The sequence below is a fragment of the Cimex lectularius genome, unplaced genomic scaffold, assembly GCF_000648675.2.
Source record: "Cimex lectularius strain Harlan isolate CLEC.00 unplaced genomic scaffold, Clec_2.1 scaffold350, whole genome shotgun sequence".
Taxonomy (NCBI): Eukaryota; Metazoa; Arthropoda; class Insecta; order Hemiptera; family Cimicidae; genus Cimex; species Cimex lectularius.
This window is the reverse complement of record NW_019392929.1, coordinates 270,421-288,232: the sequence shown is the minus strand read 5'-3', so window position 1 is coordinate 288,232 and position 17,812 is coordinate 270,421. Positions and strand designations below refer to the sequence as shown.

Here is a 17,812-nt window from a genome sequence, read left to right as displayed (position 1 = left end):
TTTGACCAATTAAGGTCGTGGGTTCGAATCCAGCTGGTGACACTGAATTTTTTATCTCAACTTAAAACCTTACTACATAACTTTCATTTGGAAGATTGTTAAATCTAATCTCTTCTACTATGGGAGACTAGCTCAATCGGGTACTTAAACCCCGTAATCATGGGTATGATTCGCATAGTCACCCTTGAAATTTTCTGATCCTTAACTCTCACCAAAAAATTAGTCTGTTCATGGATCATCGTACTTTGTTTAATATGCGAAAACATTAGGCCAATAAAAAATATTACAAGTTATTACTGAAATCTTCCCAGACTGAAGGCAAGTTAGCGACGATATATTTAGAAAGGCCATAGGCGACTATGACACCAATAGTCACTACAGGTTTCGAAGGGATTAAACGTATTTTAATTCACAATTATACTTTTTCCCAAATAGTCAAACAAGATATTCAATATCTAGTGCCGGGTTATATACAATCTTTCATCATTGCACATTGACCTTTGACTAATTATTGATTTAAAGTAAATCGACTTGTATTAAGGATATCAAGTTCGGATTTGAGATCTCGATGGGATGACCCGAAGTAGATGTAAGTTGAAAAAAGTAAATTCGCCTTACCTGTAACTGGGGCCTCGATGTCTATCATTGTCTTTTCGGACCGGAGGAGGGTCGCTCCTTCGTTGATTATCTTAAGGGCGGCCGCTTCGTCTATCCGTCCTTCCGTCATAAAATGCTGCTTGAGGACATCCGGTCGCGGCCGCCCGCTCCGCGCTTCGAACACCTCGCTTGCCGTCAATTTGTGCGAAGGGGGGAAAGACACATCTGGAAAAAAAAAGAAAATTAATTATTTACAAAACAATTAATTCACAGACAGCTTCAATATTAAGACAACTGAACTTTCAAAAACTATTCTCGAACTATAACGTCTCGGAAATAAAAAATATTTCCACAAAGAATATTATTACACGAGAGGAACCTTGAAATTCTAAACGTCGTGTTATAGATATATTCAAATCCATCAGAAGATTTTGTAAGAGCTTGACCTTTGTTTTAAATCCGGAGATCTCAAGAATAAATTTCAGAATAAGCTGTGGGCAGGTCTATCAGGAGAATATGGCTCTTACAGATCTACATGCCGGTGAAATCAAACCTGATGGTAGTGCCCTCCTGGGCTGTTTGAGATTGCATCATCGGTCCTTGGGGACAGCAACGAAGGTAACCTCGGTTGAGTACCAGAGCAAGGCAGAGCGGCAAAGAGGCAATGCCATGTTTTACGGCATACCAAATTGCCAAAAGCTAAGTTAATAATAAGTCGCTATGGGATTGTATTCCAGGACATTGCTACCCGTATTCTCGGTCGTCCTAAAAGGACAATGAGGATCTTTAACGTCCGCACCTAGCCTATTCGGCTTTATGGGACGTTTTGATTCTCAAGATGAGAGCTGACGCACCTCCGCATACGACAGAAGGGTGGTACTGCCGCAGAGTTGGTGTAGAGGCAGCTCAGCCCCGAAGGGCCAAGACAACCTCGCTCCCCGCTTGCTCATTCCGAGTGGTCGGGTCTGCATTGAGCATCAGACCGTATGCCGTGTGCAAAGGGCTACCTAAGCCGAAATACATCAGCCTGGTCTCCCGCGCATTCCCTAGACAGAGAAGGCCACTCTAACTCCAGCTTCCCTAGCGTAGAAACTACCGGATCCGCTCCGGCCGCGGTTTCGTTTAAAGTGTAATTGCTAACCACCCCCTAGAGGAGTACTTCGGTAAAGAGCTCAAATCGGGCTCAGCACATGCAGATGTAGATATACTGCGCCCTTTAAGAGCTATTGCAACCCCCGTTCTGTGCCTATAGCCGACCGGTGAGTCCTATTTCATCAAGGAACTTGATCAGTAGGCCCGGTTTCAGTAGTTGAATTTCTTCTACAGTAGCATTGTACATCCCAAAACACTTCCTCCTGCGGGCAGTGCAGCACCAAAGTTTGTTAATAGGTGGGTTGCCGCCTCTCAAGTATGCCCAGAGGCTACATATCGAGGGCGGTGTGAAGGATGAAGATTTATCGGTAAAGAATGTACTCCTGGGGATATCTGTCAACCTAACTAAAGATTAGAGTGGGCGAGGTTTTCAGATAGTTGACAAAAACAATAAAGTTCATGTGTTTGTGTTAATTTATTGTAATGAATGTAATTTATTAGCGTCAAAGGAAGGGGTTGCTTATAAACCCGCCCCAAGGAATATCGAGTTCTCTGGGGGGAGTGTGAGTCTTCTGGAGAGTAAAAGTATTTATTAGCATGAAAGGAAGGGGTTGCTTATAAACCCATCACGAGGAATATTGAGTACTCTGAGGTGAGTGTACGACTTCTGGAGAGTAAAAGTATTTATTAGCGTGAAATGAAGGGGTTCCTTACAACCCCGCCTCGAGGAATATCGAGTACTATGGGGGAGTGAATGTGACCAGACATCTATGAGTGTGTTGATGTAAATATATGTATTATATATTTTGTTTCTATTCTGTATTTGACAACCAGAGGTACAAACGAGAGACTAGCTAGCATTCTATGATATCAACGTAGTATATATTTGAAATCAGAGAGTCAGTAACCCGATCGAGATGCTCAACTGGCTGCAGTTTAAAGCCTGAACGAAGAGAAAGAAAGAAAACCCGCAGAGGGCCGGCGATGACCTCAGCTGTTTGTCGGCCCATTAACTTCCCACTTTATTATACAGTCCATAAGTCATTTTTGTTGCCTTTACTTTAAATTCTAAACAATACAGAGAAGAAAGTCCACTTGGGTTAAATGACGTAAAATCGCTTTCGTGACTTTTTCGACGTCGTGAAAAAATTAAAACGTATACTTCACTTTGGGGTCATTTGCATGGGATCAACCCGGCTCCCTCGGTTTTATACACCCCTTTTTCATGTTTCTTATCTTACGTTTTTAATGCATAAATAAATTACACCTCATCGATTATGATAATTAAAAAGCGTAGCACGGCAGTGTCAGGTAATCGAGGGATTTATTTTTTAAACTGGAGTATGAACAACTTTTTGTCGATTAGAAACCTCTAGGCGTCCTGGGCGATTTGCAGGCTTGTCCGGTTCACCTAAAAAATTTTAAATTGTAATTTTTAATTTAAAAATAGAGATGGACCTAAAAAAAATCATAAAACTGACCAAAAATCGAGAGAGATGAGAGAGAGAGAGAGAGAGAGAGAGAGAGAGAGAGAGAGAGAGTGAGAGAGAGAGAGAGAGAGAGAGAGAGAGAGAGAGAGAGAGAGAGAGAGATTCAAGTTCAAAAATGAGCCACTGAAAATGGCAAAAATCAACCAAAGCTGCTCGATGATGAAGACAATTTTAACCCAATTTTCAAATAAAATATTTGCTTCCATGTAACGAAGATAATAAACTTATTTTATTTTATTATTTACAGTCCAAACAGGTTAGATACTCAAGCATAGGACAGTCAAACAACGCAACAAATCAATCATTAAAATATGATTATTTAAAAAAAAGGATATAAAAAGAGAATTGAAGAATCAAGAAGGGCCGACACTTTTACCAAATAAATCAAGATTATAAATAGATGATTAAATAAACAATAATAACAAAAATAAACCCTCATTTGAAATTTTAATGCTTGTTCTATATTGGTCTTAAAGATCCGTACGGATGAGGATCTAACCCGTATTTGGTCCTGTGCCGTGAAGTACCAAATGATTCAGGGGTCCGTAGTTGACGCTGGGGTTATCCTAAGGCCAATATAAGTCGATATCTCAAGGGTGTCAATGAAATTATTTAGGATCTTACACAGAAAAATCCTCTTCTATCCGCAAGAGAATCCAGGTCTATTAGAGCAAGTCTGGCTTCATAATGATGGTACTTCATGTGGTTGCATATCTTGTACAAAGGGTATTTTGTGGCCGCCCTTCACTCTACCCTTTCTATCATGTAAGACCAATTTAAAGAATCCGACGACCAAACACTGGCATACTCTATTGCGTACCAGTGCTTGATATCGTAATTTTATTTCACAAGGGTTCTTAAAATCAACAGTTTGCCTGAGTAAGAATCCTAAATTTTTAAACGCTTTATTCCTAATGGCATGGATGTGGTCCCGAAAATCTCACTTTTTATTAAACAACCCGAGATTTTGATCTACCTCATCAATGTCAGAATCTTCAATACTAAAGACGAATTGGTCATAATCCATAAATAATTGTATGCTTATGAAGGAGAATGATGCCATCTATGCTTTAAAATAGGTGGTATTATAATATTACAAAATTGGATGATTCAAGTTCACAAATCGACCACTGAAAATGGCGAAAATCACCTAAAGCTGCTTAACACAACGATGTGAAAGATCATTTTCTTTGATAACTTTAAAATCTTACATTTATTTTCGTTTAGTTTGAAATTATTACTCGTACACCAATGCAGAATTCGATTCGACAGGGCGATAAATTTTCAAATCGTCTGTTAACAGGGAATATGAAAAATTAATGACAGCAGATGTTATTAAAAAAAAATAAAATCGGACCAGAATGAGAACCCTGAGGGCACACCAGATCGTACGTGGACAAGTTCTGATAAGCCTTCACCGCAAGACCTCTCAGACAAAAGTTAGACCCAAAACCCAAGCCCTCTTGGCCCACACCTAGTTTTTGACCAGAATGAGACATCCACACTATCAAAGGCTTTTGATAAATCCATATACAACGAGTGAACACACTTACCGAGTTCTAGGTTATTTAACATGTATTCTTTATAGAAAACAAGGTTCGTGGTACAAGTCCATTGATAAACCGATGCTGCTGTTTGAGGATAACATGTTTAAACGAGGAGCTCAAAGCATCAGCAATTTCGAAATAATCGAACAGTTATTGATATGTCGATAATTTTCAATATTTTTACGATTTTTTTTTTTTTAATAAACCAGGGTAACAAAATTAATTTTACATCTAGTTAGGAATACGGACCCATTCAAAGACTTGTTAGAAAGAAAGGAGAGAGGGAGAGTAATGGCATCAAAACACTTTGAATAAAGAAATTATAATGTGTTCTCTCGTCATTACTTGGTACAAAGTATGCTTTTTTAATGGATATATACTTTTCATCTAATTTATGTTATCTTTTATGGCAGAAGGACGAAATTCCCAGGTACAAATGGCATAATTTATTGTTATTGTGTTTACATAATTAATCTTCAGATGGCAGAACAAAAAAACAGATTTATTTTTATTTTTCTTGGAATTTTAATAAGCCACATTTCAATAAACATAAATTAATTTGTTGAACAGCGTGCTAACATTTCGAATAAAAGGAGAAGAGTTAATATCGAGGACGCTGTTATCTCAATTGAGAGTCACCGCCTAAGGGTGGAAAAGGGGTGAAAAGAGGGCGGTGATGGGCGGGGGCGAAGAAGTGGTGTTAAGAAGTAATTAAAGCTCACCCAACAACGGCTTGACACCGACGTTCTGCCCGGCGAATATGAGAGACGAGAGGGTGGCAGCTTCGTCGTTTACGAGCGGCCCTTCAGCAATCAACCTGACATTGCTGTTGCTGGCCATTCCGCAAAACTGGGACCGGGTTGACGTGAGCACTCGAAATTAAACTAGCGTCAATTACGCCGGAGGAACGCCGCACGCCCCTCTTCTTACTCCAAATGGCAGGCGATAACATTTGAGTAACGCAAGTTTCTAACCCTGATCCAAATCGCACGCGAGTTGCTTTTCTTTTCTTAAATATGCATTCTCTCATTTGACTTAAAAACGCAGGTGATTTCCGAAACAAACCTACCCATTCGACAAACCAACAAAAATCAGTATATCTCTTTCTTCCTTTGTTTCTATGCTCTGTCATCACTGATCATCCTGTCAAGTAGTTTTTTATCTGTTTTATTTATTTAGTTTTGTTACTTATTTATGCTCAGTCGTTGAATTGTCATTCACTCCCATCACTAATCATCCCCCTTAACCGAAACCTATCCTCGGGTGTATTTGTATGGGTGTTTCATATTTTCATTTCTTGTGTTTAAACTTGGGCGGAATCTATCGGGATTCCTGTCTCAAAAAGATAAATCAGACGGATGACAAACATGAACGCGACTAAACTCGAACAAACGTAATTAAACAGTTGACATCTTATCATCATAACTGTAATATCCTCATTTTCACCATACACCAAATTCCCAATTGGTTTACCGAAAAATGTAATAAATTTTCGAAAAACGGAAGACGTGGGAACACGTTAGATAATTAAATTATTCAAAAATAACACATGCCCCACCATACTAAAATACTTGAGCACGGCAGATTTATCTGAGTCTCCTATTCTTATTCTCGGAAGAAACAAGATTGTTTTATTGTATATAGTTTTGCGTCCCTAGCATATGCTAGGAGAAAACATATTTATTAGCGAGAATGTGCCGTGTGAGAGGGCCAATAGCGGAATATTAAGTACACAACGACCCCTCAATTAGGTTAGTTATATAACAAGTATAAAGGGTGACAGGAATACTTCACCAGGGAGTGAGTAAATAAGAAAGAATGTATTTAAGACTGACTGAGTGTATAATAATGAAATTATTCAGAAATACACAATAATAATACGTAATCCTCACCCGATTATTCTATTCTTTCTTGTTTACTTATTATTCACTCACTTTGAGGTGCTGAAGTACGATATTCCTCAGTCACCCTTTATACTTGTTGATACAAGGACATTTAATTTTCAGCCAAAGCCCCCGTATGTCTCCGCCGTGTAGGGAAAAGTTGCTCGATGTCCCATTTATTGCAGGGTTCAACTCCTTGGCTCTATATAGAAAGCGTGTGCGAGACATGAGAATCTTACTTGAGCACGGCAGCGAGTATCTGGTTCCCATGTTCCGAGCGCCCATCGACCTAAAATCAAAGGCGCTATGCGCCAAATGGGAAATGAAGAATGGACATCCCAGTAACGAGCACGGAAGAAGCAGACGAATGGTGAGTGCCAGCTAACATGGGGCGATTGATCTAAGGGAAGTCACACATATCAGTTCCTCCCCAACATAGAAAACTGACTAAAGATGAAACACTTAGTCATAGAACATTACATGCCTCAACTACAGGACAAGGAGATTTTGCCGCAAAGCTCCGTGCATTCAGACTTAACTTCCTGTGTGAGTGCGTGGAACAAGAAACGGTGGAACATGTTGTACTTAGATTAGTACCACATCGTTCCGCGTGTACACTGTTTCTTCCAGAATGACGAGCAAATCGGAGGCCCTCAGAGCAGAGATCGCCCCACGGCAGGTTCAACGCAATACTAACGATATGGAATAGCGTAATATACACAAAGGATGTCAGATGTAGCTTGGAAGGACATAAACAAGAAAAATCAGAAAAGCCTATACCTCCTCCACCTGAACATTCTGAGCGATCCGCCTCCGCGAGAACCATCCCGGATGCAGAAACTGTGGCAAAGAGCTCGCCAGATAGAGTAGAATTACGACCGTCTAATAGCAATAAGAAAGAACATAGCTTCGCCTATAATCCAAAAAGTTATATAGCAGCGCAAGCCAAGAATCTGCAAAGAGTCAGATATGGCTTAGGAGTGGAAAAGCACACGTGTTTTGGAGGAAAGAGGTTATTTTTGTAGGGGTTCGACCAAGTGTATTTTAATTAGTGAGAGTGTAAATTACGTTGGGTGCTGAACTGACCTAACTTTTGACAGCACCCGGAGCTCAACCTCCGGTAGCTGGACGAATAAGATGGAAATCTGACCTCGGACTTAAGTTTATAAATGGGTGATTGTCGAGGTCTGTCGGTATTATTTATTGTAAATTACAAAAGCTGGAATTGACGGTGGACGGTAAGTGTCTTACAAGTCTTAACTCGGCACATTCTACATATAGAGATTTGAGCTTTTATAAATCCAAAATTCAAATCCAAATAATAATAACAACGGAATTACGACTTTAAAATTTAGTAGCATAATTATTTCTAGGTTCAGGAAGTCGTTTTCTTTTTGTTTATCTTGTACGGAGTAGAAATTACTTTACTTTATACTTCGGGAAGTTGTTAAAGCTGAATTTTGACGTTTTAAACCAAATTTTCAGCTATTTCTGTTTTAAATCCTTTATCTGTTCCCCTGCAGATCCGCTTTTACATCACAGGGCAAATCTGTTCTGGATTAACTAATTGTTTTCATTTCCGAAATTCCAGGAAAAACCCAGGAAAGTGGTCGAGGCGTACAATTCGTTTCATTACCTGAGACCGCGAGCAGTGTGGGATGTTTTCCCTTTTTACCCTCAACCTCCGGCACTAATTGAATTTATATTGGAAATTAAATATTTCTTTTTCGGTTTGCCAGGATAAAAAAAAATTCTCTATTTTTTACTTCAAAAGAGAATTTTCTGCAAGCTTTGATAAATAGAAATAAAATCTGCAGTTAAACAAGTGTAAATAAGAATAAACCAAAAGATAAACAGATAAATTAAAAGAATGAAAGAAAATATGAATCGATATTTGATAGGAATACATTAGGGCAGGTAGGCAGAGAGTAAAATAAGTAATGTAATAACTAATTCATGGACAGTCAGAAACAGGCATATATTGTCGTATATGTTGTAAAATAAATACACACCTATAACACTTACTATTATATCATTGAAATATTAATTAATTAATTATTTAACGATTGTACTAAAAAAAGGGAGCAAAGAATATAATATGTGAAAAATAAAGCAACCTGTTTCTATTTTCTAACTTACTTAGCGAACCCGTAACTTTTCGTTAACTTTTGCGACATGTGGTGAGCTAAAGTAATTAAATTTCCAATCACGGCGGCCTTTTAAACTCTTAGTTGGCAAGAAACTTCCAATTGGCTTCGGAAATTATCTAAGTAATTTTTTTTCCTTTGAACCCACATTTTGAAAAATACATCATCATCGAGCCGGCGCAGCGAAAACTTCCGTTTTCTTTATCATCAAGTTTATTAATTTATTAAATAAAATATTCAGGATGATTTATTGATATAATATTAATTGCACTTTTAATCAACGATTTATATACAATAACCGCGGAAGCATTAGAGCAAAAAATGAAAAAATTGATATTACATTATCTAAGAAATTAATAGTTTAATTTTCAGGACAGAAAGGACCTCAACCCCGATCACAATATATCCAAGAAATTAAATGTATAAATTTTATTATCCATAGATACAGTATATATCTTCTATTTATCCATAATGCACGATATTACATGCATGAAAAAGTTGATATTACATTAATCCAACAAATTAATAGCTTAATTTTCAGGACAGAAAGGACCTCAACTCCGATCCCAAATGATCCAAAAAATTAAATTTATAGATTTCATTAACCAGAGATACAGTATATATCTTCTATTTATCCATAATGCATGATATTATATGCTTGAAAAAGTTGATATAACATTAATCCAACAAAATAATAGTTTAATTTTCAGGACAGAAAGGACCTCAACTCCGATCCCAAACGATCCAAAAAATTAAATTTATAGATATTCATTAACCAGAGATACAGTATATATCTTCTATTTATCCATATATGTGATATTATATGCATGAAAAAGTTGATATTACATTATCCAACAAATTAATAGTTTAATTTTCAGGAGAGATAGGACCTCAACCACGATCCCAAACGATCCAAAAAATTAAATTTATAAATATTCATTATCCATAGATACAGTATATAATCGTCTATTTATCCGTAATACATCATAATCATATGCATTAAAACATTGATATTACATTAACCAAGAAATTGAGAGTTTAATTTTGAGGAAAGAAAGGACCTCAACACCGATCCCAATATATCTAAGAAATTAAATTTATTAATTTGCATTATCCATAGATAAAGTATATTCCTATTTATCCATTATACATCATCCAAGAAAATAAATTTATTAATTTTCATTATCCATAGATATAGTATATATCTTCCGTTTTTCCATCATACATCATAATTATATGCATGACTAGTTTGATATTTCATTATCCAAGAAATTAAATCTATTAATTTTCATTCTCCACAGATATAGTATATAACTTCTATTTATCCATAATACAACATCCAAGAAATTAAATTGATTAATTTTCATTATCCATAGATATAGTATATATCTTCTATTTATCCATAATACATCATAATTATATACGAATAGTGATGATATTACATTATACAACAGTATGAGACAATTAACGATTATTAAATTATTTCGCTTTGAAAGATAGATGTAAAATATATTGTTTACTCTTTTTTGTTATATTGGCCATCTAATAGAACAAATACTGTCCAAGGGATCTTTTGGAAGAGTTATGACATAGGTTCGCGGATAACCGTTAAAAAAATAAAGGTTAATGGCTAACGAGGCCTAAGTGAGGTTTGCCGATAACGGCAGAATTATACAACCCACCTCTGGATTATCTGCCACTCCTTTGCACGCGACCAAATTTTTAAAACTGTTTCATCAACGGGCCGTTAATCTTTTAAAGCAATTTGCGTTTGACACGGATGATCGGTATATTCCCTTTAAAAAAATAATAACAGGGCGACACGAAATATTGTCATCAACCCTTAGATTACTCACCCTTCTTTATTGTTTACTTTCTTAGTTCATTAAATAAGTCAGGAGATGTCGTTATCTTGAAGAGAGAAAGAAAATCTTTGTTTTTAAGCGATAAATAAACTGTTTCGTGCCTTACACAGTTAGGCTGGCATCTTTGTGGCCCTTGCTTGTTGCTTGACCCAGTTGGCGTGTAAAAAGGCAACCTCGCGATAAGCATTCAGCCGCTACAGGTTATCTCAATACCGGGATATATTTCTGTTATGTCTACGTCGTTTTAGAGTGCGTATTCGTTGCTGACATCCTGGACGTATGTCAGTACGTGAATGGCACTAGTTTAAATTAAACTAAGCATTTTATTTTAAAATGGCCTTCCCTCTAATAAGTTGGGCGAGTTTTCAAAACAAGTTAGGCTATGAATGGATTCCCGTTCGAATCCAAACTGAAAATAAACTGTTACTCGGAAAAATTGATTCTCTTGTCATACCCTGGGTAAATTATTTGTACAAAAAAACCGTCAAGGATCAGAACAATTTAAAAGAGTTTACAAACATGTACTAATTGATATTTTTATGATAGGATGCATATGTCTTGTTCGATCAGATGTTACATGATCTCAATTTCGGATTTTCCATCTCGCGAAGTACCCGACAGTCCTCTCCACTGCCACGCTCAGTCGGTTCACATAGCACACTCACTTTCCGCTATTATGTGTGGTGCAATAGTCAATTCAGCTGGAGTTTTGAGCGTTGTTTAAAAAAATCAGGAATAGTGTTGGGCCCAAAGCAGAGCCTTGTGAGACACCAGCAGCCTCGGAAACAACCCTTGAACTAATACGATGAATAACGCCGAGTCGATCGATCAATGTACTAAGGAATGCAGATGTTGATCATTTTGGACTGAAAAACCACTGTGCCAGATTGTCAAAAGCATTAATGATGTCTAGAAACAAAGCGCCAGTATGTTTTTTACGGTTTCGTGCATTCGTTAAAGAAAAGGCTGAACAATAGCGGGCACAGAGCACACCCTTGCCAAAGCTTTCGAATAGCTCATTCTTGTTCCAAACTTTGGTTTTATTATCCACACATTACTTATTACATTTGTAATTTTCGTTGAAAAGCCTACTTACTTTATAAAAAAGAAAACCTCTGTCTATCCTATCAAAATCTGACCTGAAGCCTCCCCCCCCCCAAAAAAAAAAATTCCCCTTTTGTGTTTTGAGTTTTATTGGGCTTAGATTAAAAGATTGTTATTGGTCAAATAACCCTTCCTAAAGCTAGCTTGAGCTTCTGGGTTTTAAGGATCTTCTTTTTTTGTATAAGGGGTAAATAATGGATTCCGTTATTTTTAAAGGGATGTCAGCTCCGATAATTCTGAGGCTTCATGAAAAATAACAGGGCTATAATCGATAATAAGTATCCTAATAACCAAAAGGTTCAATCATTCAGTTGTTGTTAATTTTAAGCTAATTAAAAAAATAAATATACAGACAACTTTGTATGCTTGTTATTATCGTAGTTGTTCAACTGAACGTAGTTCAAGTTAGATCAGTACATTGTCGTCGGAAAGGGCCCATTAAAAGTTTATAGGTTCCTAGAGACAAATTGGTGTAACGCCTTGTGCCAGGCTAAGGGATAAAAGTTCACTTTCAACATTTCAAAACACAATGCGTCCGACGGTGACCAACCATAACTCGAAAAACATATTTGCCTTTAAAACAATATCACGGTCATAAATTTTGGGTATTGGTAAAAATCTTATTAATTTAATTAAACTCTAAGTATTGTTCACTTAATTTGGTAAGGTCAAAAAAATTGATATTGTTCTAACGGGAAGAAAGGTTTTATGTGACAGGATAATGTTTGTTTGTGAACATTTCTGTAGACATTTTTGACTATTTCAAGCATACATTGAATATTAAGGTTAACATTGAGGATGGTTCGGATGATTTTGGACTGGAATGATCGAATACATTGGAGGTTGGAACGTTTGGTTCAATTTAAAAAAGTTGGATGCCTTATGTCAAAATCGACCTTAGTATGATGATATAAAGGTAATTTGACAATATATACCTCCCTCAACGTGAAAGTGAGTGAGTGAGAAAGAGAGAGAGAGAGAGAGAGAGAGAGAGAGAGAGATATTATTGAATTTTTTCTCAGAATAATGTATTCAATGTACAGCACATAAATTCATTTTTATCTTTTGTCTTATGAGAAAAAAAATTCTATGCTTTTTATGCGTTAATTATCCGAAAAATATAATTGTTCTGTTATGGAGGTAACTGTAATTAGGATGGTTAATTAGTGTTATTTGTATGGTTTAATATGTTAATATTTGCTATTCCCTTGAAATCAGGCTTTATTAATTAATTAAGGTCATTATGAATGAATTTTCATATAACTGTTTTATTTTAGGTGGAAATATTTTTTGAAGTCCACTTAAGATTTTATTGTTCCCTCGGCTTGGTGATTTCAAGCCCAGGTAAACAAATATCGACTAAAGACGTATTTAGACTGGGATCCGCGGCGAGGGATAAAACTGGCCTCGCGATGGAAAATGTTTAAGAACGGATTGTTTACGAATGAATAACAGAGGGGGCGAAGAGACCCGAACCTTTAAAACGGGGACAAGGTCGGTCAGAAACACACTACTTATCTGAACAAACTAATTTCGTCCTGCGTTGTTTATTGTGCCGAGGTGTTGGGCTAAACATACCGCTAAGGATGGAGGAACATGGGGGACCTGGAGCCAGGCCAGTTTAGACGATTGCCGACTTAGTTTAAGACATTCCAGAAAGGGGAATAAGACATTGCCCACATCCCTCAACGGAATTACGATCGTATTTTAGATTTCTCCTTTCAATAGTTTTGACTGTAGCCATATCAAGTACTGGAATGTAGTAACGTTACCAGACATATCAATAGAAATGATTTGACCTGGGTTGAATATGGCAAATCACTTTTTGGAAAACATAGATCTAATCACAGAAGTTTCTGACAACAATCCTGATTTCGATTAATACTCATCATTAAGCAGAAGGTGCAAACACTTCTCTTGAAATGTTTCTATTTTGTTCCACTGAACGTCCACGTACAAAATTGAGAGGCATGAAAAATCCAGCTACTTATTATAACATTGAATTTACATTGCCATTACAACAATTCATGTCGAGAAACATATTTGTATCTTCTGCCTGATGACGAATATTTAATATTAAAAATGAGGTTAGATTTCTAAAACCTCTTTGAGTAGAACTATCTTTTATATAAGAAGCATCGCATTGCCTACTCGCATTCTTTTCCAAACACAATCGCAACAATCAATCGTCAACTGCTATGGACAATATTTTTCTTCCTTATATCTCTCTCCATCACTCACACTAATGAACACAATTTTTGTTCCTTATATCTCTCTTCATCACTCAATCTCACAATTTTTGTTTCTTATATCTCTCTTCATCACTCACTCTCACCTAAACTAATGTACACAATTTTTGTTCCTTGTATCTCTCTCCATCATTCACTCACACTAATGAACACAACTTTTGTTCCTTATATCTTTCACCATCACTCACTCACACTAATGAACACAACCTTTGTTCTTTATATCTCTCTCCATCACTCACAATAATGAACACAATTTTTGTTCCTTGTATCTCTCTCCATCATTCTAATGAACACAATTTTTGTTCCTTATATCTTTCTCCATCACTCACTCACACTAATGAACACAACTTTTGTTCCTTATATCTCTCTCCATCACTCACACTAATGAACACAATTTTTGTTCCTTATATCTCTCTCCATCACACGACTCAATCTCACCCACACTAACGAAGACAATTTTTCTTCCCTATCTCTCTCCATCACTCATTCACTCTCACTTAAACTAATGAACACAATTTTTGTTCCTTATCTCTCTCTCTCTCTCCTCTCTCTCTCTCTCTCTCTCTCTCTCTCTCTCTCTCTCCTCTCACGCCTTCTCCTTGCCTGACTGTCTATACATGTCTATCAATGAAATAATGAATATCAGTTTATCTACCCATCAATTACTGTATCTATCAATCACTCTATCTGTCTATTTATCACTCACTCAATCAATCACGTCGTATACATCTATCTCTATCACATTCATTCAGTCTCAAACTTTCTCTCTCCCCCTCTCGTTTTCATTTTCAATCGTTGCTCCATCCATTTACGTACACGCCTTATTCAAACGGTTTGTCATTATTGACAATCTAAAATACGAAAAAGATAGATTTATCTTAAAGGTTACAACAAAACGCTATTTTTGGGCAAGAAGATGTTTAGTATTTGCGAGTTATAAAAATTAAAAAAAGCATACAACGCTATCAATAATTTGTTCTGATATTTCAAACTGTATTCGTGCGAGGTACGACATAAAAATTTGCTACGTTCAATATAATATATAATTAAGTTCAATTTTAATTTTTGCACAGCAAGCCGCTAGTATCCCAAGGAATTTATATTCTGCGAATAAATGAAAATATTAACTATTCTGCCAGTTTTTTAAACATTTCAAGTGAAATTTGTACATGAATTTAGTACCATTTGATTGACTGGCGAAGTTTAGAATTCCATGGTAGGAAATGCGGAATGCCCGAATCTAAAAATATTATGTGTCACATTTTGAGAACAGTGTGTAACGCTAGTTTAATCGAAAACCTTATCAACTGTGAAATTATAGAACTTATTTATCATCTTATCCCTTTGTCTACAACCTTCTGGATTGCTCACGTTTAGCCTTAAGCTACAAAGAATATAAAACGATTGTATAATGTGTGGATTAACTTGTTTACAGTTGTACAAGGTAAAAAAAAATAAAAATTGTCAACTTGTATTGTTTGTACGTAATTTAGGAACAGGTTATTAATTTAGAATGTGATCGTCAATTTGAATAATGTTCAAGACCTTTGATCAAGTATAATTTTGTCGAACAAATTATAATCTTGCTTTATTGGAAACCTATTCTGTACAGAGAGATTATTATACTTTGTCATAATTTGATCGTCCTTGATCACAGTCCTGTATATTTTAGACGCTCTCAGGAAAACACCTCAATTTTCCACATTTCCACCAATGTTGATTGAAAAGGTATTTTTTTAGAATCAGTGTTTGGGTAACATGTTACGAAAATGTTTCTTTGAAAGTAGGAAATTGATTGCTGAGCAGGACGGGCCTACGACAAATAACTAGTCCAGCTGCAAAACTTTCGCGTGTTTTTTCAGTATTTGGTGTTTGGTTGATGTTTTAATTAATTTATTTCTATGCACTAAGAGTGTTCGAAAGATTCACATTTTTTCTTTCTGCCAAATATCCATTTTTATTTCTTGATAGGCCAAAATTAATGGATTTTTATAATGAGAGTTAAATTAACTAAGGATTTTTTTTAAAAGCTTTAACGGGATTGTTTGAAGCAACTGACCTCTTTAAAGCAGTTAAAACTATATGGGCTCTACTTTATTACATCTACTACAAAAAAAAAGTCTTGTTATGAAATTAAGTTGGTAATAAACATTATCTTGACGTTTGTAAGGATCAATAAAGGGTAAAGATAAGGCCTTTTTTTAGCCAGGCGATGTTATTTCATTATCCTTTATTCCTTAGTAACGCCCTGAGTTAATTTTATTCGTTCGCAGTCACTTTGCTTTTTAAATCCATCAAACAGACCTTATCATCCCCGTGGTCGGGCATTTCGAAACGGCATTGTCCTGTCTCACCCTGCTTATATACCAAACCCATCACTGCCGTTGGATGTGCTTAGAGGTGTTTTTAACTTCAATGGTTTATGGTTAACATTATGAATAATGAACTTGAACTTTCAAAAGGGTTATTACGGAAAAAGTGTTCTTTTGGATTGGAACGTTCATCAGATCATATCGTCCCTGATCATTTTACATCATAAATCCAACGCTAGTTTTTTACGTTTTGTACTAAATCGTGTTATAAAATTTCTTTTTTGTTATCTGAGAATGCTCAACAGTGCGAGATAAAGGCACGCAGGGAAGCAAACAACTTGCGAAAATCATAGAGATTTTTTTCCATTTTGCCGAATGGAGTGAAGGACCGGGGTCGTTTTGAATTTGTGAACATTTCCTTTTCCTTCTGAAGGGGTAAAAATGCGCGAACATAGTATCGATCTTGAGCTGGATGGACGACGGGGGCAAATTGCTTTTAAATAGCAAGGGTGAGAGAGAGGACCTTCATTGTAATTCCGGCAAGTCTTGAAAAGACGATTGCTTCTTTATTTATTTTTTTTTTTACATTTTAATACTAATTTCGTCAACAATTAGTGTAACCATACCGAAGCCAGGGGGCAAACGAGAATTCGTTTAAAATTGTCATGTCTTTTGTTCAAAATGGGCAAACATTCGAAATATTGATCTTTTCAACAAACGTTTATCATACGTGAAACCAACATAAATGAGTAAACTAGGCAAATTTGTCTTTATTATCTCAGGATAACCATACTGGACGTTAATGTTAATTTGTTCTAATAATTGAAAGTCGTTTCTAACATTACGTGCCAAAAAAAAAATCAGGCTATGTCTCAGGGGTAGCACTAACACATTTTTGCATTTACTAAAAGAGACTTTGAATTAATGTGAAAAATGATAACATAAAAAGCAAATCGAAGTCACGATAGCTCAAGTTGTAAAGTAGCGGCGTATTTAGCCGAAGGGCGTGGGTTCGAATCCCGCTCATGACGATGACTTTTATCTCAACCAAGACCTTTCACAAATATTAATTAATTGAAAAATGTTAATTGGTCAATCGGACCACGAACTGTAAAGGATATAATAAAAAGCAAAATAAATGCTACGGTGGTAACATTTAAAACAAAGAATTTAACAACGTACTATTTTCAGGAAAAGATTTATTCAAAATAATTTATTGGATATAAGTAAATTTTACCAATGATTACTATGGACATTACTCGTCGGCCTTCCAAGCTGAAATACATGCAATTAACGCTTATGTCTTACAAAATCTTAAAAAAAGGTTACACTGACCAAAAATATCCTCATAAGATCGGAAAGCCAAGGAGCCAACCACTAGCATGTTAAAAATCGCATAAAAATTAGTCAGTGAATACATCCAAAATCTCCAAAACGTTGAGAAACACGCCAACAAGGAATCTTGGGTAACAAGACAAAATAGAATTTCGAACGAAAAGATAGACATACTGGCCATCGGCAAGACC

At 36.2% G+C, this 17,812-nt stretch overlaps 1 protein-coding gene across 2 annotated transcripts in view; it reads right to left on the bottom strand.

Annotated features, from left to right (window-relative positions):
• LOC112127865 (serine/threonine-protein phosphatase 2B catalytic subunit 3-like) overlaps positions 1 to 17,812 on the bottom strand; it is a 177,183-nt gene that overhangs the window by 39,340 nt on the left and 120,031 nt on the right. For both annotated transcript variants that reach the window (XM_024229346.1, XM_024229347.1), the window contains exon 2: positions 619 to 822. In XM_024229346.1, the coding sequence (XP_024085114.1) occupies positions 619 to 822 (204 nt within the window). The remainder of the gene's footprint in view (positions 1 to 618; positions 823 to 17,812) is intronic.